Here is a 23,639-nt window from a genome sequence, read left to right as displayed (position 1 = left end):
TAGACACTAGAAATTAACAAATACATGTGTCCTTTCATGTTTCCCAGAAACATTGCTCTTGGTGACTTTCACAGCCTTTTCCAAATTTTGAATAGAGTTTAAAAGGCTCGAGTTATAAACATTTATGAAGGAATAAAGGACAGGAGAATTCTCTTTTGTATGCAAGAACCATTTGAGTACTGTATATTTATGATGCAGAGGTGTTTAAAGCTAAACAAAACCAGAAGAAAGTTACTGCCTGCTTCAAAGCACAATACTTAAATTCCTCTTCTTAATTTTAATATTGGTCCTCAGAAATGAGAAAGAGCTGTGGTGTTATTTCACCCTGGGGACTTCTAAACCACTGCTCTTTCTTAATAAATTGCAGGCTATTCTGCTGTGGGTTTTGCTACAAGCTTATGTGACACATGGATAGTGTTATTATGAGCTTGATGTAATGTCAGCACAGAGACACAGGGACCTCACACTACAAGTCCAGATTTGTTTTTATTGCCTTGGGCTTTTAACATTAAAAAAAAAAAAAAAAAAAATCATTCCCCAGAAACAGACAAGCTGAGGCTGAGGTCTGGGTTGTTTGCAGGACACCATCATTCTTCAAGGACACAGCACTAAAGGATCTGCTTAGAAGGATACAAGAAACAGTAAATTATTCACCTATAATGAAGGAGCAATGTCCCCTGAGTGTCACTTTCAGACCAGTTACTTAGGGTCTGCTACCATCTGCAGGGAGACTGTTGTAACTGATCTTTTGTATCCAGGCTTGAAGCTGAGGCTGCTGCATTTCAGCCACATTTGTAGCCTGTGCTCAGCAAAGAACCGGTTAGAGGATAAATACAGGCTTGTGAAATAAATGAGTTATTTTTAAGGGCCAAACTGCCTGCTTATGGACACAGCAATGGAACCAACCTAATCAGAAGGTTCCTAGAACAAGGCGTCTAAAACTACCAGAAAGAGAAACGCTGGAGGAGGGACAGGACAGAACAGTAGATAATCTTCTCTGGCAAAGAAGGGAGAGAAAACGAATACTGTCCACCAAGAACTAGAATTTGGTTGCTTAGCCCAGGCCAGCCCATCTGTAGCAGGGTATAAACTCCACTGTGGGAAATGTACTTCAACCCTACTCCATGCCCTTCAACCAGTTGACACTGTATGTCAGTCTGTCTATATATGCTATGAGGAGGCCTGGTTGTCACTGTGAAGGGATTCCCTCCCCCACCCCTTTGGAAAACAAATTACTGTCCATATTGTACTGGACCTCGTTCAACCAGTTGAAGGCTCTAAGAACATACACAGTGGTATGGCAAGGGGCTCTGCCTCAAAAATGTACCATAGAGGGGCTGAAGAGAAGAACAGACAACCAGGGCTTGGTTCCCAGAACCCACATGACTGCTCACAACCTTAACCAAACCCAAGTCCAGGATATCTGGTGTCCTCTTTTAGTCCCCACTGACTCCAGGAGTATATACAACCCATTGCATGCTTACAGGTATGCAGATAAGATGCTCAAACACATAAAATAATAATAAATCTTTAGAGGTTTTTTTTTTTTGTTTTGTTTTGTTTTTTTTGGTTTTTCGAGACAAGGTTTCTCTGTATAGCTCTGGCTATCCTGGAAGTCACTTTGTAGATCAGGCTGGCCTCGAACTCAGAAATCTGCCTGTCTCTGTCTCCCGAGTGCTGGGATTAAAGGCATGCGCCACCACACCTGGCCAGAGGATTTTATTTTTTTTAAAGAATGCATCATTAAAATTATCTGACATTCCTCAACTGTTAGTTTATCCTACAGATTTCAGACTTGCAAGCTCAGTCAAGTCCTTTAAATCTCTCCCTCCCTCTCCATATACTATTGAGCGATAGAGGAAGTAGGAAACCCACTGTCTCCAAATACAAGACGTTTTGAGGACAGTATGGTAGAGTAGATAGCTGTCTCAGTAGGTCATGTTGCTCACCATCCTGAAGAAGGTTCCCACTGTACACACAAGCTGTGACCCAAACAAATGTTAGGCTAAGCCTTTCCTAGGAACGGTTTTCAGGAGCAGCCAAGCTCTCCTCAGCACCTTTAAACTTGAGTTTAGCCCTTGGGAGTTCAGTACCATCATTATCGTTCTCTTTTATGAGTAGCACCCCTAAAAGCAACCTCTAGCATATTTGACCTTAGCTTCCTCCCCCATAATCTTTTGTTGCCCCTGACCCTGGTTGATTCTGCTCACAATGACAATGGTTCCTAAGATGGATGAAGCTTGTCTAGCATCTAGGGCACAGCCCCAGACTGGAACTAGAAGTTAAGAGAGCTCAGAAAACACTGCCCCATGGGACCCACCGATTTCCTCCCCCAAGGAGGAGTTCAGGATGGCACCAGCAGACATGACAACTGCGCAACTGCTCAGACCGCGCGGGTGCAACTGGCTCAGAGGTACACCTGGTACCAGAGGCCGCCAACCCAGCCCGGAGAAGGGCGGCTCCCTGCCGTCCAACGTGCGCACTCGCACACGCCTGCGCATCTCGCAGAGCAGCTCTGGCCCTGTACGTGCAGCCTCGCGCCGCCCCCGCCTGCGGAAGCGCACACCATGCTTGTTGAAGGACATGTAGTAGCGCATGGCCTTCTGCAGACGCGGGTTCAGCATCTTAGAGGACACGGTCCCTTTCCAGAGTCGGTATAGGAAGGCTCTGGACATGGAGGCCGACAGCATGTCACTGTCATAGGCTTCCTCAGGCAAGCTGCCTCGCCTTGGGTGGAGTAGCTTCTCCTGCTTGGGCTGGGCAGGTCCTGATTGCCATGATGTCTCCCCTGGAGATGGCAGCTCCAGTGCACCCTGCCTGTGGTGGTACAACTCAGGCTGACCCGCAACAAAAAAATAGCTGTCTTCCTCGGGATAGAAAGCGCTTTGTGATTTCCTCCCAACCTGGGATGTAAAAAACTCATCCCCATTGTCAAAGCCATTTTGGGCCTGATCCCATTTCTGTGGGTCCTCAGGCCAGCTGTGGAAAGGATTCTCAGGGTGGCTGTCCAGCAGCACTTTGCTTGAATCCAAACTTCTGGGCAATGAGGGTTCCTGCAAAGCGCCCATGATGACCCTCTGCTTGCCCTGTACAGGCAGGAGTCCACGGCTCTCCAGGAAGGAAAAGGAGCTGGGCATAGGTGCAGCAGGATTGCTGTTGGTGAAGTAGATGAAAATTGCCAAAAACAGGAGCCCCCAAACAAATATTCCAAAGAGCATTCGTTGTCGCCATTGCTTCAAGTGTGGTTTCATTGCAGATCTTTGGGGCCAGCACTTCGCCTTGGGGCTCTAAAGCAAGGTGGACAAAACCTGAAAAAGACAGGAACCTGGTTAGCATAAGAAATCTGCTCAGACACTGCTGGGACAGCATTTAATCAAAAGTCCACTGAAGACGGGATCAGAAAAACAGAATTCTCCTCTCCCCTGCTTTCCCTCTTGACCTCTGAAAGACTGAGGGTCACACCATTTAAGCAAAATCTTGAGAGAAATGTTTCCCAAGAGACTCTGGATATGTCTGTCATTTCTAGCCTAATCACTCTTGTGAGGATCTATTGCTGTTTCCCTTCCTTGGCATCTAACAGAATTCTATTTAGGTGAGGCAAAGTTGGAGAATAAAGTAGTTTGCCTGCTCATATCTGCTAGCAGTCCATCAACGTCTCAGCTCATACATTTTATAGGCATCAATGGTAGGCATTTCTAAGTTCTCCATGATCTACCTAGAACATATCAGAAGTCCACCACTGTTAGTACTGAATAAAGCAATATTGGGTGACATTGGCTCCAGACAAATACTGCAGGGTCCTAGCTGACTTCAGTGCCTTCAAGAATTGCCCTACCCTTCTGCAAGGAAGACTGAACTAGAGCCACAAAGTAAACCAAGAGGAAATACCAGTAGTTATCTGGCTGTGCTCCTGGCCCTGCACTAAGCATTTGTCCCGAGTTATCTCTTTTTATCTCTGAATAAGACATAAAATACTATTACATCCATTTCCAAATGAAGAAACAGATCCACTGATGTAAACCAATATGCTCACAAACATGTTGAGCAAGCAATATTATGTTCAAACCCACTATGACCCTGGGGCTTACTAAACTTTGAAAGCATCCTCTTATACCTGCTCATATCTGCTTAAGGAAAGTTGTATTCTGTAGACTTAGCTTATCTGTCTGTGGTAAAGGATCATTTTCACTCCAGCTGCCATTCACTGCTATAGTTTTGTGTTTCCCTCTGTACCAGAATGTCATGGCCGTGCCAGTTACTGTCAAAACTTCTCATTGCTTACTCTTTATGCTCCCATATGTCTCACTGGAAAGTGATAATGGACACTTTTCTACAGTGCAACCTGGGACCATGATTTGAGGGTCATTTTCTATGTTACTTAACTAACCTGTCCATTAAGGACACAGTCTATCACTGCTTTAAGTTATAATGTCCAACAAAAAGGTCTAGGAGTCCCCTCTAGTATTTTGAGAATCAACGGGAAATCATAACATTTATTCTATTTCTACTAAAACTGTGGACATTGCAATTTCAATCTATCACTTACTACCCATAGGTGGTGCAAGTGAGGATCATATTCATAAGACTTCCCTCACTTCAGATGCCAGCCTTAGGTGGGGTCACGAGGCCATGTTTCTGATGGTTCAGCTATCAAGCAGAAAGTTCCCACAATATCCATTTGGTTTGATACTCTACTGAAATGAATAACAAAACCAAGCAAAATGGCACATGTAATTATTTTGGTTTTATATACACAGGACCCATGAGGTGATGAATGAAGGGATATCATTCATTTCTGGTATAAAAAATCCTCAGTAGTCATAGAGCTATATTAAGCCTCACTGCCAGCATTTTACTGAGGTTGTGTTATATGGGTATTATTTCATAAATTACCAGCCTCAAGAGTAAACTCAATCCATAGCTCTCCTTTCGTGGTTGGATGATAACACCGAGTTCTAAGCCAGAAATTTCATATTGTTAGCCTTTCAGGAGCCTCTAACCTAAAGCTTTGTAGGAGCTTGTGATAATGAGCTTAGTCCTTTCACAGGGAATCTGAATATTTGAAACAGAGTTTCAGAAAGGATACTATGACAAAGACTAAAGGAGTCCTTCAGTGTTCACAGGGTGAACTACTACTGAAAGGATGGATTTGAAAGCCTGCCTTCCTTTTTCTAAATGGGAATGGTTTCCACTGCTCTGAGCTTTGAGTGGGTAACAGGAGAAAGATAAGATCGTTTCAGCACTAGCCTGTGATAACCTTTTCATAACCTACAGATAAAGGTGGGGTAGGTGGAGTGTGAGAATGAGGGGTATAATAAAATGAAAAAAAAAAAAAAAAAAAAGAAAACAGCTTTGAACTGTTGGAAAGAAGCCAGCTACCTCTGGCCCCAGAAGCCATGCCCCACATGCTACACGAATTCATGTTGCTTTATAATTTAGTGGCTGCAGGAAGCTGAGGCAAAAGAAGTCTGAAGGTGAACCTGCTGAATGACACAGAATGGTTCCCGAGATCAGAGCCCCGGATTCATTACATGAAAATGCCTAGTTCCTTGAAAATGAGATGGGAAGCCTTTTCTGTCAAGGGAAATAACGGCTGGCCCAGTAGGGAAGTAAAATAATGAGAAGATATCTGGGGACGCTCAGAAAAGAAGGTCCCACTGAGTACCCAAGGCCCTGTCCCCATTTGTTCTTTCCTTCCTGATGTGCTAGACTTGAGAAAATGGAAAGAATTCCCATGATCCTCAGAGCTCACAAAAGAAGTAAAAATCTCAAGGCAAAGAACCGCAGCTATGCATCAGGTAAGAGGCACATACCTCCTGACACACAGTAAGTAATTATGCAGAGGAGGAGGTTTGCTGTCTCCACTCACGATCAGGCTTCAAGTTTTAATAATTCAAGTCTTCGGTGCAACTTTGATGGCTGCAAGCCTTCTGTTGCTAATTAAGAGATCACCCTCCAAAATGATTACGTCTCGAAGACACTGGTAGATCCTCTGCTAGTAAGACACACATATTTCCCTCTGTTTATTCCTGGTCTCCATCAGACACATTTTATAACAGATCTAGGTCATAAAGGTGAGGGGGCATTAAAGTTAAAGCATGTGTCCTTCTTCATGTGGAAGGGAAGCTCTTATTATGCAACAGAGAGCATCCTTTCCCTATGATAGCACACCTGAACTGTTATAACGACGTCACTTAAACAGAATCATCTGTTGCACTCACTGCTATAAGCCATCATTAGCTGGTATGATATAAATGGCATCAGAGGTGGGGGAGAGGTCCATAGGCAAAGCATCTGTCCCTAGATGCCAGTGAAAACTACTCCCTAATCAGAACTTCGTGTGTATATTGTCAGTGAGGGTTAAATGACTGGTACTGTCAAGGTCCTGCCATGTTCAGCTATGGCAAGATTATCTGCATACTGGACCAGTGCAACTTACTCTGCCCTCCATAGCTAAGCACAATTATTACCTAGCAGCAGGAAGATTTTGGTGCCCAGGGAACTCTCTCTCTTATCGGCACTACCTCTGTCCTATTCCCACAACCTTCTCCCCTTCTGTTTATTGTCTGGACAAACTTGCAAGGAATTTCTATTTTTATGTAGAGAATATATCGATAACCCCTAGAAATTATTCTGATTCCTTTGCTCATCTAGAAAGCTTGGTGGGTTTCCTTAACTAAGATATGGATTTCCTCTTCCAAACAGAGAAAGTAAAAAGGGTTCAATTGTCTTCAGGAAAATCATAATTAGACAGAAGAATGTTTAAATTCTTCAAAGTATTCTAAAAGAGATCATATTTTCCCAAAAGACACAGTTTATAACATGTCGTTAGATGAAATTAGGAAATGTAAACAATTCTGCAAACTGTAAACTGTGGCATGATGTTAAGCCAGCTAAGTTACAGATTTGTTTAAGGACAAAGAGTTTAATTATAGTTAAAGTCTTTGCTTCTGTAACGGAGTCACTCCTGAACCCTGAGATTGACAAGCTTTATCACCAGGTTTTGTTTTTGGTTTTTTTGTTTGTTCCGTTTTGATTTAGGTTTGGTGTTGATTGTAGTGGTTGTTAATATACTTTTAATATGTTTGGTGTAACCCTAATGACCAGGTTTTCTCCGAGTCTCAGAAACCAAAGAGTTGTCTGTACCAAATTCAAATCTAAGATTTAACTTGTGAGCTACAGAGGGACATCCATATCTCAATGGTCTCCATGACCTTTGTCCTTAAAATTGTCTCTTGTGACACATGAGAAGGCACTCCACACACAGAGAAGGAATATAAAGTGCTCCAGTTAGAATTGATCTATCACTTCCCAACCTCACAGGCCCCTTTACAAATGGCCCCTTTCCTAACTTCACTTTTGTAAAGGTAAGAACATGTTTAGACTACTAAATACAGAAGGCTAAGAGTCCCAGCCCATTTGAAAGCCATATTCATAAAAGCAGAAGGGAAAGGCCAGCCAGATCAGGGAGTATTGTGGTGATGCGACACTAGACTCTTTGTAAGGAATACTTCAAATCATTGTCTTTGGAAGAACAGCCCCCCCTTGATAGAGAGGCCTCTACTCCGTGCCAGGGTGGGGTCATGAGTGAGTACAGATGTGAGGAAGGGACGACATACTCAAAGGATCTCATTTGGCAAAGGTGTAAGTTTTCATAAGGGGTGCCAGAGCAATTAATGATAAGAGACTCAGACGAGCTACAGTGGAGATGACAGCAAGCCTCCTATAGGTGGCAGCAGCATCTTACTCAGTCTTAAACACTCAGGGAAAATGGGATGGCCTATGGAACACTCTTAACCTGTATTTCTCAAAAAAAAAAAAAAAAAAAAAAAAGATTGGAACTAGTAAGACATAGCAAATGCAGGAAAGCCTATGATCCTAGCTGTTTAATAGGATGGCTCTATATGCTTCTCAACCTACAAGGAGGGTCTGGGTTGGCTCCAGGAGCACATATGGCTAGGCATTAAACAGTTAGGCCCTTTGCATGCCTAGTGCACTAAAGCAAACCTTGAGTACTTCAGTAAAGAGAAGGCCTGGAGATGGACACTTATGACCAGGGTGGAAGAAGGGTGATTGTCTCAAGCCTTGGGACACCTAGGCTTGTTCCTACATGAGCATGTGTGCAGAAAACACAAAGGATGGTAAAGGTTGGGGTTGACTAAGGGTGGGCTGCTCTTACGAGATGGTGGCATACATATATTTCTAGGTCAGTTATTGTCTACACTACAGTGTTTTTGCTGAGGAGTCAGGCAGATAGGAAATGGTTTTAAAGGAAGATTTGCATATGTGAGTCTCTCAGGCAGCTTATAGTAGGGCAGGAGCAGGGGAAGAAACAATGATTTCAAAAGACTATCATTGGTTGTACTGTATGAAAACAACACAAGCTGCCTAGTATGCTGTTCTTTTCTCTTTCCAAAACAGCTTTCAGGCTTTGGGCACAATGTCTCTTTGTTTTATATTCATTAGCATTCAAATATTTACAGTTTGCACCAATTATGTGCCAAGGCTTGTAGTTGAAGCTGTCAATTTGATTCAGAACTGATTATTTATTTATTTATTTATTTATTTTACTTATTCACTTTACATCCCACTCACTGTCCTCTCCCAGTCATCCCCTCTCACAATCCTTCCTCTTATTCCTCCCCTTCTCCTTTGAGGGTGTGAGACCCCCTGGGTATCCTCATATCCTGGCACATCAATTCTTCCAGGCTAGGCACATCCACTCCCACTGAGGCCAGACAAGGCAGGCCAACTAGAAGAACATATTTATTCCATGTATACCAAATAACTTTTGGGATAGCTCCTGCTAGAGTTGTTCAGGACCCACATTAAGACCATGCTGCACATCTAATAGATATGTGTTAGGAGGCCTAAGTCCAGCTCATGTAAGCTCTCTGGTTGGTGGTTCAGTCTCAGAGAGCCCCAAGGGTCCAGGTTAGTTGACTCTAGAGTTCCTATCTTTGTCAGGGCCTGCAATGCTTCCTTCTATTCTCCAGTCAGTGTTTGACTGTGAGTATTGGTATCTGTGAGTCACCTGCTTGATGGAGCCTTAGCATAACAGAGTAACATTAATAGTCAGGGATAGGCACCACTGTTTAACTCAGAAGATATGAAGTTGCAGAATTGAAAGATTTACATAGACTCTTAAAATAGAATTGGGCTTGAAGTAACAGATATAGCCAAAGTTGGCTCTTAAAAGAGAGTTCTATATAAGCATAGGCTCCTTTTTTTTTTTTTTTTCCAAAAGGCAATTTTGTAACTTTATTTGTTACAAAGTTAACTCTTAATGATGGTTCTTAAATGCTTTAACCTCCCTTTTAGCCCACCACCCACCAGAGGTAGTAGAAAATAAAAAAATACAGGGAAAGTGGACCTATCTAGAAAGGTTCTTTGGAGCAACTCTCAAATGTGTTGTCTGAAAATAGACAGTTCAATTCACAGGTTAGTAGAGGCAGCTCTATCCACTTGCAAACACTTCACAGATACAACACTAATCCAGTTTGGCAGAGTCTGGATAGCAAACAGGAGGCAGCAGCAGTGGCACTACCTCGTAGAGATAGCCAGGCCTCAGCCTGGGCTCTATTCAACAGGAGGGACCAGGAGGAAAGCCAGGAGAAGTTCTCCTCTGTGCCTCCCTCAGGGAATCGAATATCAATGAAGATGCAATACCCACAATCATTACACAGCTAGCTCTATAAGAACGCCAAGCTCAGCCTCTGTCACTTTCTATAGAGTCCTATTTATATTCTCCATATATCACATGTCCTCCACAGGTCTTGCCTCTTCACATGTCTTGCCTCAGCATGTGCATCTGTCTCAGCTGACTCTGCAAATCAGCTTGAATCTGAGAAAGAGGCAAGAAATTACAGCACACCACCAGAAGACTTTTGGTGCATTTCTCTCTATGGAGTCCTGACAAATGCAGCTCAACTATGCAGTGTAAGGCAGACAAATACATTTGTGTCATTGGTGAGGCATCTTTCATCATGCGTACCTTCGTGTGCTTGCTTTAGTAGAACAACCTTCCTCTGGTGTCTGCTTCAGTGCAACATTCCTCCACAAGCCTGACTTAGTGTGTCCATTTCAGGAAAATACTCTTTCACATGTTAACCCCAACAAAACACCATCTAACTGACTGTCCAAAGAACCCTTAAGTTTCAACTTCATAGTGGAGATTGCTCCCCATCCTAACCCAAGGAGTATGTAGAATATCACCACAGGCATCTGATGATAAGACTGTAAAGTCAGAGCCAACATCCCTGACCTAGGCATTGGGTGGAACAGAACATGTGACAATGGCATCTAAGAAGAGCAAAGAAAGGGACTAGGGATGTGTTTCACTGGCAAACTGCTTGCTTAATTCGTGTAAAACCTTGGATTTAGTTAGCACTACAGAAAATCAAGTGTGATGGCTCACACCTGTAATTCCAGTACTTGGCAGGAGTTACCATGAGAATGAGAGGTTCAAGGTCATACTTTCCTGGATACTTGGTGTGTTCAAGGTCAAACTGGACTTCATTATACCCTATCTCCAAACACACACACACACATACATACACACACACACACACAGACACACACACACACACACACACACACAGTCAAAAACAAGAGCAAAGGAAAACTAGGGTTGACTAGAAGTCTCTGTGTTAAGAAAAGTGTTACTTTCTAACACAACAATAGACTCTTAGTTTCTACACCAAACCTGTGTCCATGGCTATGCTTACTCAGCATTGCCTTATGAAGTGAGTGAATGAAGTGGCTGACACACTCAGCATAGAGTCTAACCCACACCAAGAGCCCACTTGCTTTTTTTTAAATGTAGATTTCATATTTAGAAAGAGTGGCATAAAAATTTTGGGTTCTACTGTTTTCCTTTGGGTTCCTTGAGTTCACTTGAGCTAGGCATCTCCCTCTCCTTCTCCTTACGTGACCCTACATTGAGATATCCTTGGTTAGACAAACATTAATACCTAACTATAGCTTATAAGCACTAAATAAATCTTCCCTACATAAAGACCTGTGTTTCCTGCTTCAGTCATCAATGTAAAATTGCCTTAGAAGAACTGATATGTATCTTCAAATGGATTTGGGGCACAAGTCAGCTTATTATAGTTCATTCTGCTATAATTCAGTAAGTATTTATTAAACTGAAGGTAAGGGTGAATACATGTTACATGGTGTTCTGCCCTTAGAGAACTGACTTTGTAGCAAAAGCAAGGATAGGAAGGATTCTACAGAGTCAAAGCCCCAAATCTCTCTAGAACAGAAAACTAGGTTTCTTACAGGAACCAAATAAAGAGGGCTTGAGGGAACTTGCAGAAGATTTTAGAGGCTCCTTGTGAAATTTGCTTCTGTCTCTGAAAGAGAGTTTGTTTTTAAAGATGTAAACAAAAAGTAAAAATAGAAGAAAAGTTAAATGTCTTAGTGCTATCTCCATGAGCAAATATCAAATATGACCTTAGAGGGCATCAGAGGCTAAAAAAAAGCAAACTCACAGATTGGCCATTTATGTAACCATGTAAAATATGTCATAGCACTCCATAGACTAAACACCTCTGAGGGGAGCAAAGGAATTTTACTGGATATGAGAGAAGGGGTGTGTGTGCACCACACAGAAACATTTAAGGACCGGAAGAAGAAAAATATTGCTGTCATTAAACATGAGTACATAAACTCCTTTATTGGAACCATTTTTCTTATATGTGTAGTAGTCAATAATTTTAAATAATAAAATCAAAAATAAAATTTGTAAAAATGAGACAGAGGTATCATTAACTGCAATTACATTCATGAATCTATTTCCAAAGCACTGTAGGTAACAATGACTGCTAAGAGAGTAACACAAAACATAAAATGTGTATTTTACACAAGGTTTCGGGTTTAATCAAAACTTTAGTGAGACAATACTATCAGTGAAGAAGAGACAAACTGTGATTATGACAGTGAAGAGAGGATAGCAAGATGTCTCAGTGGTTAAAGGTGATTGGCAACAAGGATGCTAACCTGATTTGAAGCCTGGGACCAACAGGATGAAAAAAGATACCAAATTGTCCTCTCACATCCATACACCTCCATCGAAATAAATGTAATTTTCTTAAGTAAATGATGAGCCCAGGGATTATACTGGAACAGACTTCAGGTCCATAGCACTCACATCTATATGAACTTGGGCAAGTTTGTATATGCTAAGCTTTATCATAGTATATAAAATGATGAGAATCTCAGCCCTATAGAGTTACAGTTTTTCTACTTTCATTTTCTCTTTCTCAATTTTCCCATAATAATTATATATACTAATGGGGCATAGTTTGATATTTCAATACACTGTTCATTTATCAGAGTATGGCAATTATAAATTTTATCTCTTATCATTTCTTTCCTTGAAACATTTAGCTCCCTTCTTCTAGTTTGTTCTTTATGATATAGGAAGGGATTTTTAAAAACAATCATTTTACTATGCTAATGTATCAGTGTGCACAGTACTGTTGCCGTTAATTTCCTAAAATGTTTGATGTTTAAGGAGAGGTTATTACTTATTTGACTATCACGACATTTTCACACTGGCCCTACCCTTTTAAGGGTATTTTTTAAGACATTTTTCTACTCTCAGAGGAGTTTTGGGAATTAACCTGGTAACTTGAGAAGCTGTCTAAAATAGAAAAATCTCAACTCAATCCTATAATCTGGTCTATCTTGAACATTATGAATATATACATCAAAAGAATAAGAGTTTCTCAAATTAAAATAAATAAATGACCTAACCAGAGATGGGTAAGCTCCAATGTAAAATCACAAGAAACATGATAAACTAAGGTAACAATTTAATCTGAGTGAATTCACTGAAACCTCAGACAAAGGACACAAAAGAATGATTATAAAATATTCCAAGAAATCAAACAGGGCAAAAATAAACACTAGAGTGGATTCTAACACAAATAAACGTATGAATTAAATGAGAAATTCAATACTGTACAGGAAAATAGAATTCAATAAAGAGATAAAAATAATGAACAAAAGAGCAAACTGGAAATACTGGAAATGAAAACATCAATAATGCACCCCCAAAGTCTGCATGGGACAGTACAGAAGGGATTCCAAATGTGAAGTCTTAAAAATAGAAACTCAGAGCATTTAGTCAGCGATAAATGAAAATTAGTAAAACATATTAACAGAGTATGGAAGATCTATGAACTATGATGGAAAGAACATACCTGTGCATCATGGGCAGAGAAGAAGAGCGACTTCATGCCAAAGGCAGAGAAAACTATTTCAAAAAAATCATAGCAGAGAATTTCCCAAATATAGGGGAAGATACCCACTCAAGTACAGATTAAAGTAATAAGCAGAAAAATAAAAAAAAACATTTTATAATTAAAAATATTTAATATACAGAACAAAAATTTATATTTAAATCTAACAGAGCATATAAAGACAAGCACATAATTTTTCTAAAGAAACTTTAAAACCCAGGAGGACTTATATTCTGAAAGAACAGACTAAAAGATTTAATGACCATCACAGAAGATGCTGTAAAGATTCCCTCAGAATGATACAGTAAGGAAGAAGCTATGGTGGAAAAATAGTGAAGCAAATGAGGAATGATAAAATGCCAAAGATTACAAATAACTCGTGACAGAACTTAATAGTGACCTTAACACCTCAGGCTGAGCAATTGATAGGTCATTGACAAAAAATAAACAGAGAAATATGTGAGTTGGGTGGTAACAGTGATCAAATGGATCTAATAGACATCCCCAGGACATTATACACAAACAGTGCAGAATACACATTCTTGCCAGGCACCTTCAGAATTTCTCTGCAATTGTTCATATGACATAAAACAGGCCTTAATAAATACAAGAAAATTGTATATTATTTGACCACAATGGGATGCTAGTAATCAACAGCAAAATTAACTACAGAACATTCACAAACTCAAGGAGGTTAATTGAATTTATTGAATGAAGAACAGGTTATTGAAAAAAAAAACAACAACAAAAAGCAATTCAAGACTAATATAAAGATGAGTACAGCATAGCAAAACCTATGTACTATAACAAAAGAACTTCCCAAGGAGAGAGCTTACTGCTCGCTCACGTGTGTACATTAAAATACAGAGAGGTCTCAAAAAAATGCATTAAGGTCTCAGAAAATTAGTCAAATTTCAAAGCAGTATGTGGAAATACTTATAGTTTAGGGCAAAGATTAATAGAATAGGAACAATAACAATAGTAACAACAACAAAACCCAAAGTATCAAAAATTAATTTTTGAAGATAAACAAGATACTAAACTCTTACCTTAAATAAAACAAAAAAGAAATGGAGAGAAAACTGTTTCAAAGGAAAACACTAGCACAGATAACAATTAAATCAATACAATACATTACATGGGGGATGTTGGAGAGATGGCTCAGCACTTAAAAATGCTGACTATTATTTATTAACTCCAGTTCAATTCACAGCACCCATGTTAGCTCATAGTCATCTGTAAGTCCAGTACAAGCCCAGATGAATTTGCTCTTGAATTCTAACAGAATCACAAAAAAGTAACACCGGTCCATCTCAAACTGTTCTGTGATACATAAAAAGAAAGAATGCTTCCAAACTCTTTCTAAGAAGCCAGTATTACCATGATGTCCAAACTAAATAAAAATAAAATATACAACACATGACACATTGAAGAAAATTAGGGAATGAGAAAATAGGTCATTCAGTTAAGAACTTATGGTCCTGAGAATAGGAATACAATCTATGGAACCTGAAGTTAAAAATCCAGGAATATTTGTGTGCATTTGTAATCCTTTCTCTGGGGAGGAGGAGAAAGACAACAAAGCCTAAAATAGTAAAAGGTCCTATATCCAAAAGTAAAGTGGATGGGTCCTGAGAAATATCATTCAAGGATCTGCTGTAGTCTACACACACACACACACACACACACACACACACACACACATACACATGTGTACACGTGGGGTGCACCCACACACACACACACACACACTCACTAAACCTCCCTCATGAACACAGATGCATAAACACTCAATAAAACACTCCAAAAATTCAAGGACACAGGGTAAAGCTTATTTACCATAGTCAACTGGCTTCATTCCAGAGATACAAGGATAGTTCAATATACTCTGTGAGCTTAGGTAGTAACTGTCAAGTTGACAGGATCAATTGGCAGACAAGATTTCACATACATCTGTTAAAGATTATTTAGTTTCTGATAATGCCTATAGAAGATTATCTTGACTATGTTATTTGATATGGGAAGACCCATCTTAACTGTGGGCAAGATCACCCCTTAAAGTAAAATAATGAAAGGTATAAAATAAAAAGAATGAGTTAACCACTGGAGTTCATTGTTTTGGTGTCTATCCGTAACCTCAGCACTGGGGTACACTTAGCCAGCGTCTGTGATAGTAGATACAATGTGACCAGGTCCTTAGAGTTCAGACTACCTTGACTTCCGTGACATGACTGACTGTAGCTCAAACTGGGAGCTAAAAGGAACCCTTCCTCTCTTACCTTGTTTTTTATAAGTTATTTTATCATTGCAATAAGGATAGAAACTAGGACGTATGCAAATCAATAAATGCAATACATCACACAAATGGGCTCAAGAGTAGAGATTACATGATCTCAATAAAGGCCGATTTATTTACCTTTTAACAAAATCCAGCATCTCTTCATGACAAAAACACGAAGAGACTAAGGATAAAATATCTCCGCAAAATAAAGATTATTATATGGCACATCTACAGCCAACAATATACTAATAAGTGGAAATGCTTTCAAAGCAGTTTTACTACAATCAGGAACAAGAGTCTCTTCCGCCATATTCAATATAATACTAGAAATCATAGCTCTAGCAATAAGTCTAGAGGGGCATGAAATGGATACAAATGGAGAAAAGGGAAGCCTGAGTCCCAGTAATTGTGGATGTTCTGATTCAATACATTAGCGACCATGAGGACTCAACCAGACTCTTGTAACTAATACATACTTGAAAGTAAATGTAACTTGAAAGCAAAGTAACAGGATATAAAATGAGCATGCAAAATCAGCAACCTTCCTAGATATCAAAGATGAACATACTGAGAATGAAATTAGGGGAATAATCCCATTCACAACTGTAGTGGTTTTAATAGGGTTGGCCCCCATAGACTTGTGCATTTGAAAGTTTGTCCCACAGGGAGTGACAACTATTCAGAGATGTGTCCTTGTTGGAGGAAGTGAGTCAATGTGGTAGTGAGCTTTGACTTTTGTTATACTGAAGGTACTCCCAGTGTGAAATCAGAGGTCCTGGCTGCATGTGGAAGACATTCCCCACCTGGCTTCCTTCAATCTTGGCTCCACCGGCACCATGTGGGCCTTTGAAACTGTAAGCCAGCCCTAATTGAATGGCTGCCTTTAGAAGAGTTGCCATGGTCTTAGTGTCTCTTCACAGCAATAAAATCCTAACTAAGACAACAACAGACTCCACCTGCCCACTCCCCAAATAGAAAAATTAAAAAAAAAAAAAAAATGACTTAGGATAAGCTTGGCTAATGAGGTTAAAACCTCTACAGTGAAAACCCAAAACCCAAAACCCAATAAGAAAGAAATTGAGGAAGACACTAGAAAAAGGGAATGCCTCCTATGTTCATGGACTGCAAGAATGAATATTGTGAAAATGACTATCTTACCAGAAGCAATCTACAAACTCAGTGTATTTCCCATCATCTCCCAATGTTGTTATTCACAGAAAGAGAACCATCCATGGTACTTATGCAAACAAAGACAATCTAAACTGACAGCTAAGCTGTGTGCTAGCACATGTGCTATGTACTTATCCACATATGCGAATATCTTGGTGACCTCAAGGGACCATGAAACCTTTCCTGCTGCAACTGTTTTTCCTTTTTCCACACATCAGTTCTTCCTAAACAAAAGGAGTCCTCCACCATTGAGGCAGCATTCTTCTGGTGTGATATTCTGCCTCAGGGTCTGCAGCCCTAACTCTTGTATATATGGGTGTGCAGAAGAAAAAAAACAAAGAAAGAAAGAAACAACAACAACCACAAAAAAAAAAAAAAAAAACAAGGAGCATGGTATGGCTTACCAGAGAATAGGAGAGGTCTGCTTCAGAGTGCTGTTAAGACAGTCAGTAGAAAGAAGTGATATTGGGGAAAACACTTTAAATTTGGGTATTTTACCAAATTCATTCAGCTTTCATTATATAACCCACTGTCAAAATTTAGATTCAATAAGTGTATCAGAGCAGTGAACTCTGATGTTATGGAGGCACTAACATCTTGTCCTTAATGATGACTCATTCATAAAAGTCAAGGACATGTCTACCCAGGTAGAGACAATGAGAAAGAAACATTAAATCTATATTAATGCACATTGTACTGGCTAGCTTTGTGTCAACTTGACACAGCTGGAGTTATCACAGAGAAAGGAGCTTCAGTTGGGAAAATGCCTCCATGAAATCCAGCTGTAAGGCATTTTCTCAATTAGTGATCAAGGGGGGAGGTTCCCTTGTGGGTAGTGCCATCTCTGGGCTGGTAGTCTTGGGTTCTATAAGAGAGTGGACTGAGCAANCCAGGGGANGCAAGCCAGTAAAGAACATCCCTCCATGGCNTCTGCATCAGCTCCTGCTNNCTGACCNNCTTGNGTTCCAGTCCTGCATCCTTTGGTGATTAACAGCAGTATGAAAATGTAAGCTGAATAAACCCTTTCCTCCCCAACTTGCTTCTTGGTCATGATGTTTGTGCAGGAATAGAAACCCTGACTAAGACACACATATACAAAAATATTTTGAAATGAAATATAAAACTGAGTTGAGTATTTAGTATGTAAAATAGGGCTTTGAAGACTCTTCACAGTTAAGTTTTAAGTGCTGAACTCTGAGGCTCTTTGCTGTCCTCACACATACTTTGAGTAGCACTTGCTGAGAGGAGCGCTGGTCATAGTCAACCCTACTGTGGATGGAGAAACCCCTCGCAGTGGGCCAGGTGTTTTCTGTCCAGCATTCTGGTTCAATTTGCACCAGCTGTTTTTGTGCACAACTGTATAGGGAGCCCAGATGTCTATCACATACTCACCTACTGCTTTTTATCATTCACTCTTCTTCAGAAATATGAACACCTATGTTGAGCACAATGCTGAGCAGATAAAGAACATCTAACCTTCCATATCCAAAAATTTAGCATTTATGAAGAAAATTAACTGCAGATTGAAAATATTTTGGGAAGATAATCGTGTCTCTACTGAGCACATATAGGCCTTTTATTCCCTCGTCATTCTCTAATCAATACAGAATAGCAAGTATCCACTCATACTAAATTTGGTATTGTAAATCACCAAGATGATTAAAGTATGTAAGAAGGTGTATCCTCTGTAGATGCCGAACCATTTTAAATAAGGTACTTGCGCATCCACAGATATTAGCAACCATGAAAGTCCTATAATACTCCTGTGCAGTGACCAAGGAAGGACTGATTAACTTTTTCTAATGGAACAGACAGTGATGTGGGAAAAACAGATTTTAATTACACGTTTCATAGCATCTAGTCTTCACTGATCCCTTATTGCTGGAAAGAGAGAGTAGAAACTGGAACAGAAGAGTCAGATGCAGTCAAAGGTCTTGAAAGAACACTCCATGCTTAAGTAACTCCCACCCAGTAGCACTACTGCGCTGTTCTGGCCCTTTCCTCAACCCCTGTTGCCCAATCCTACTCATACTGTCACACGGAGTTTGCGTAGGCTTTTTCCTCTACCTGAGTCCTTCCTTCTCTAGACAGACATGGCTGTCTCTTGGTTTTACTGAGATAGAGGTGTTTTCCCAATTCTCTCGTGGCCTGTCTGCCCAGGCTTTGTTTTAATTTTTGACACTGACCATGAACTTATGTTTGTTGCCCACGTTTCTTCTCTAAGTGAGTGTAGACTCCCTTGTAGACTATTTCTCGGTGCCTAGGCCTGTTCTCCAGGGAAGGAAGTTGGAAATGAAAGAAGTAGCTTTCCATGATAAGACTCATGGACATAATTCTTTCCAGGGAAGGTCTTAAGGAGATTGAAGTGTGTAACTTGGGAAGAAATGGATGGTGAAAAGTTAGATTCATGAATGGATTTCAAGTGGGGGAACCTCAGCAATGAAGAGCTGAGGCAGCTAAGAGCTGGGCATCATGCACTGTAATTTCATAAAGTTCTGGTTTATGCAACATCCCCTTTAAAGAATTCAGTCACCTCTTACCAAACCCACAAACACAAACTGGATGTGCTGGCATCTATAAAGCATATTGGTAATGTAAAGCTTTTGGTAATGCCAAGACTGTCATGACACTTGCGTTGTGGACATACTTAATACAGCAGAGCCACTTGAATGCATTCCATCAATAAGTGAAACAGCTTATGTTTATTATGTCATACTCTCAACTAAGTATATAAATGACATTCAATTAATGTCGTATCTGAATCTAATATCCACAGTGAGTATGCTACACAGTTTTGCAGCAGAATTTATTTATTCACTCAGTAGATATCCTTTGCAATCCACTTATATTCAGACATAAAATTACTAGATATCATTCTGTATGTGACACAGAGACTAATGAAGTGCTTAAGCCTCTGCCAAGCAACCGAAGAGCAACCCTGATTTTCATGAGTTGCCTCTAACTCCAATTTGCCTTTACTCATTTTATTTCTGCTCTTGGAAATATTTAAACAAAAGCCTTTTTCTTTCCTCTACAAATGTTTGCAACATCTATTTTACATCAAGTTTAACACAGCCTTATCTACACTAAAAATACATACATGCTAGATTGGTTTTTGAAAAAGGAAAAATGTTTATGATGTCTATCAAAGAAATATAGAATTCATCAGTCGAGTTTCACTTAAAGTGTTAGATGAGTTGGATAAAAATCTGTTTCTACAATTCATTTCTGAACAATGTAAGGTTATTTCTTTCCTTCCAAAGAAAACACACACATACACACACACACACACACACACACACACACACACACACAAATGTTCTGGCTCTTTCAGGATGTAATGTTCAAGTCATGTATGGATACTTCAAGTTTACAGCACATTACACGCTTTCTAGCTTGATTGCCCCTTTTGTCAGAATGAAATTTTAGTTTCAGTTCTTCAATAAGATAAAGTATTAGATCTAAATAGAATCAACAGGAAAGCAGGGTGAGATGAATGGAAACTGCTTTCTAACCAAGGGACACATGCAGTATGTGGGGCAAGTAGCCCTAGATACAGACAGCCATGCAAACAAACAAACAAAAAAAAAAGTGACCAAATGTTGAGCTAACCAAATTGCTGAGCTATTTAAATAGAAAGGATTTGACTGGCAAAATGCATTACCATTGTCCCAGATCCTAAATAAACTAATGTAAGGGTAGAACCATGGATATGTGACTTACATTTTGTCTTAGACAAAAGAACATGCTATCAGTGGAGTTATAGATTTTGGAGCAGACATTACAAAATTCCAAAATTCTCTCCTTTAGAGAGGGCGGGGGGAGAAAGAGAATTATACAAGGTTGCCCAGCTAGCTGGATGCAGATAAAATGAAAGCACCAACATCTGGAACAATGTTCATTCTCTTATCCTCATTTTTATTCTGGCACCAAGCAATGGGAAAAAAAGACAGAAGTACTTAAAGATTCCATAACTCTAATCTGTGTATATGAGTCCATCATCCAATGATGCTAGCTAGACGAGACCATTGATGGTATTCCAGGGCATGGTCATATATCATTTAATAAAGATACACTCTGTGAAAAGTACCACTAGTTATGTTCAAGGCTGTGCCTAAACCTTAGTGTGTACTTAAATTAACTGGGATGGCTATGACTGTCCCTAGGTGTTCTAACTTCAAAGGGTTCACTCTCACATAATGTAGTTCCCTGTGGGCAGAAAGGTTGCAAGGTGAAAGCTGCTTATGATCTATTCCTTTATGAATTATTATTAGCAAAGAGGAATTATTCCAAAAGAACTCAAGAGTTGAAAACACTGTGTTTCTGAGGCTGGTCCTGAAGCAGACTGCCATGTGATAACATCCTTATAACACTTTGATCACGCTGAGGCTGTCTGCACCCAAGCAAAGCACATTAGCAAAGTATCTAGAAGTTTGGGTCTGGTGTTGGCCAATGGAGAGACCTGGTGCTGCTTAATTAACCTGAGCTAGTAGAAGATGAGTTTTCCATGACGCCTTTCCTGGAGTGGTTGACACATCCAGTATCATTCTATTTGAGAAAACTGACTTTTCCTCTCCCAGCAGGTATAAGTAACATTTCCGTTGTTAACCTGCACCTTAGTGGCTAGGTTTTCATTTACTCATTGGTTCATCCACTAGTTCATCTTTTAAAGGGTAACAAAATAAAATATAAAATATATGAAACAAACACTTCATGAATTTGCATGTCATCCTTGTGCAAGGCCAAAAAAAAAAAAAAAAAAAAAAAAAAAAAATGTTCTCTCAGCTGTAAGTTAAGAAGAATAATTAATGGCTTGCAGCCTCTCACAGAAACTGTCAGGATCCATGATCCATTCAGACTGGGTGTAAAGAGAAGAGGAACAGGGAAGATGATTACCATTCACGAATCCTTCCTTTTCACATGGATATCTGAGAAGCTGTAATACAGCACTTACCAGTGTGTGATTGCTGATGCGGCCTTGGAATCTCTAAGCAGATGTGTTTAAAATGTACCATCCCATGCTCTCCTCAAGACTCACTAGATTAGGAGCACGGTCCAGGAGCCTCCTTAGGAAATCTTCACACTCGAGCAAATGCTTGAGAGAAATCTAGAAGAAGATGAATTCCAGGTGTGCTTCAGTTGGTTTAGCATTCTGGAAAGTTTCCCACAGTATGTTGAACAGAAAAACATCCATATAATGACTGAAATTAACAAACTACTCACAGATGCCAGTCTGACCACAATCTGTGAACTCCCAGTACGCCTACCCAAACCAGCCTCTCCCTGCATCCCCAGAGACCACACAGGATTCCAGGCACATATCTACTGACTTTGGCACGTGCTGTTTCCCTAAGACCTTTCCTGGCCTTCCTAAATCCTTCCTCTGCTCACAGCACTTCACAAGCAAATACCTCCCATGGTAAGGCTGTAAAGATAAAACACGTGCCTAGTATATGTATGGCCCCGAATGCCACCTTCTATATCATACAACAACAACAACAACACTAAATACATTCATATTCCCATTGACTAAAGCAAAGATAATGAAATTTGAGTCATGAATATCTGTATTCAAACATCCTTCTAACTTAGGACTTTCTGTGGTCGTTTTCATTTATTAAGTTTATCAAAATTATTAAGCCATAGGGCAGCTTGTCCAACTGCAAGAACAATGTAATCTCAAACAGTGTAACTCATCTAGGAGAGGATTTTAAATCAGACTTCAAACAAAAAGCAATTAAAGTTTCACCAAGGACCAATGTCCAAGGAATGACACCCACTTTTCCTTTTCATGTTCTCTAATGGCTTCTGTAATGGCCACAGTTGCTACAACTTGTAACACATTATCCAAAAGGAATTTATTCCAACTCTGCAGCTTGCTGATGGTTTGCTTTTGGGGGGTGGGGGGGAGGGTTACTAGAATCTTATGGAGACAGATTCAGAGAAAGACACCTGGCTGTTAGCATTTGCCCATCTTCGTTTTTTACCCTCAGATGATTTCAAACTAGCAATGTGATGTCACTAAGCAGAACACAGAAGAAATCTACAAATACGCATTGCTATAGCTAGCCCATATAAGACACATGAAGAAGAAATAGCGTTATCTAAGAGTATACGAGATGTCAGCAGGGCTGAGACACTTGGTTTGTCCTTTGTATAGTCCCCTGGAACCACAGGCTTGGAAGGCTCAGGCTAGCTAATGCCTTCCCGCTACTGTCTGAAACTTTTATTCTGCAGATAATGTGAATTGGAAGAGAAAGAAGCAAGGCACCCGAGCAGAGTGGATCCTAGCAATGTGTGTATTGTGCATTCACCCAAGCGTTGCCCCCATTCACTTCTCAACAGGTTGCCTCACAGCAAGAGGGGAATCCAACTGCCAAAGAGGCCAAGCTTTCTGCTAGAACCCTGTGCTGCTTCCACAGTGAGAGTAAACAAACACACTGCAAAGGACCCAGGGACTCCCCTGCCCTTTCTTACTTTTTTTTTTTCTCAGTCAACTTCTTGCACTAAAGAGTAAACCACAAACATAGAGTCTCCTACCTTGCTTTCAGGAACTTATTTCCTGCTTTTAGCATAAAACTAAAATTTAAAAAGAATTAATTTTGACAACCCTTGTAAATGGCATCCTGGTGTCCCAAGTAGAGTGACTCTAAAGTTACTTTGCATTGGCACTAGGCAATACAGCTTCCCAACAATAGACTCCTCGGTGTCCAAGTTGTCCATGGTTGTTCCAAGGTTAGTGATGAATCTGGACTCCTGAATACACACAGTTCATCCTCTTCGCCTGCTCTGATTTTCTGTGTATCTTTCAGCTGAGCTTTGTCATCCACTCCCTGCATGCCGGACATACCTAACTCTGCCATTCAGGGCACAACAGCCTAACCTGCAACTTCAGAAAGAAGTATGATAAAGTCGCTTCTGATAACCTCAATGAA

The 23,639-nt window shown here is 40.1% G+C and overlaps 1 protein-coding gene across 4 annotated transcripts in view; it reads right to left on the bottom strand.

The window, feature by feature from the left end:
- St6gal2 (ST6 beta-galactoside alpha-2,6-sialyltransferase 2) overlaps positions 1-23,639 on the bottom strand; it is a 73,001-nt gene that overhangs the window by 32,516 nt on the left and 16,846 nt on the right. For 2 of the 4 annotated variants that reach the window (XM_029531423.1, XM_029531424.1), the window contains exons 2-3: positions 21,659-21,811; positions 2,321-3,308 (exon numbers count right to left, since the gene is read on the bottom strand). In XM_029531423.1, the coding sequence (XP_029387283.1) occupies positions 2,321-3,251 (931 nt within the window). In that variant the 5' untranslated portion in view covers positions 3,252-3,308; positions 21,659-21,811. Of the gene's footprint in view, positions 1-2,320; positions 3,326-21,658; positions 21,812-23,639 lie in introns of all 4 variants that reach the window. The other 2 variants (XM_029531425.1, XM_021217892.2) reach the window with 2 other exon arrangements.

The sequence above is a fragment of the Mus pahari genome, chromosome 18, assembly GCF_900095145.1.
Source record: "Mus pahari chromosome 18, PAHARI_EIJ_v1.1, whole genome shotgun sequence".
Classification (NCBI taxonomy): domain Eukaryota; kingdom Metazoa; phylum Chordata; class Mammalia; order Rodentia; family Muridae; genus Mus; species Mus pahari.
Note: the sequence above shows the minus strand (reverse complement) of the source record. Positions and strands in the feature narration are given on the sequence as shown.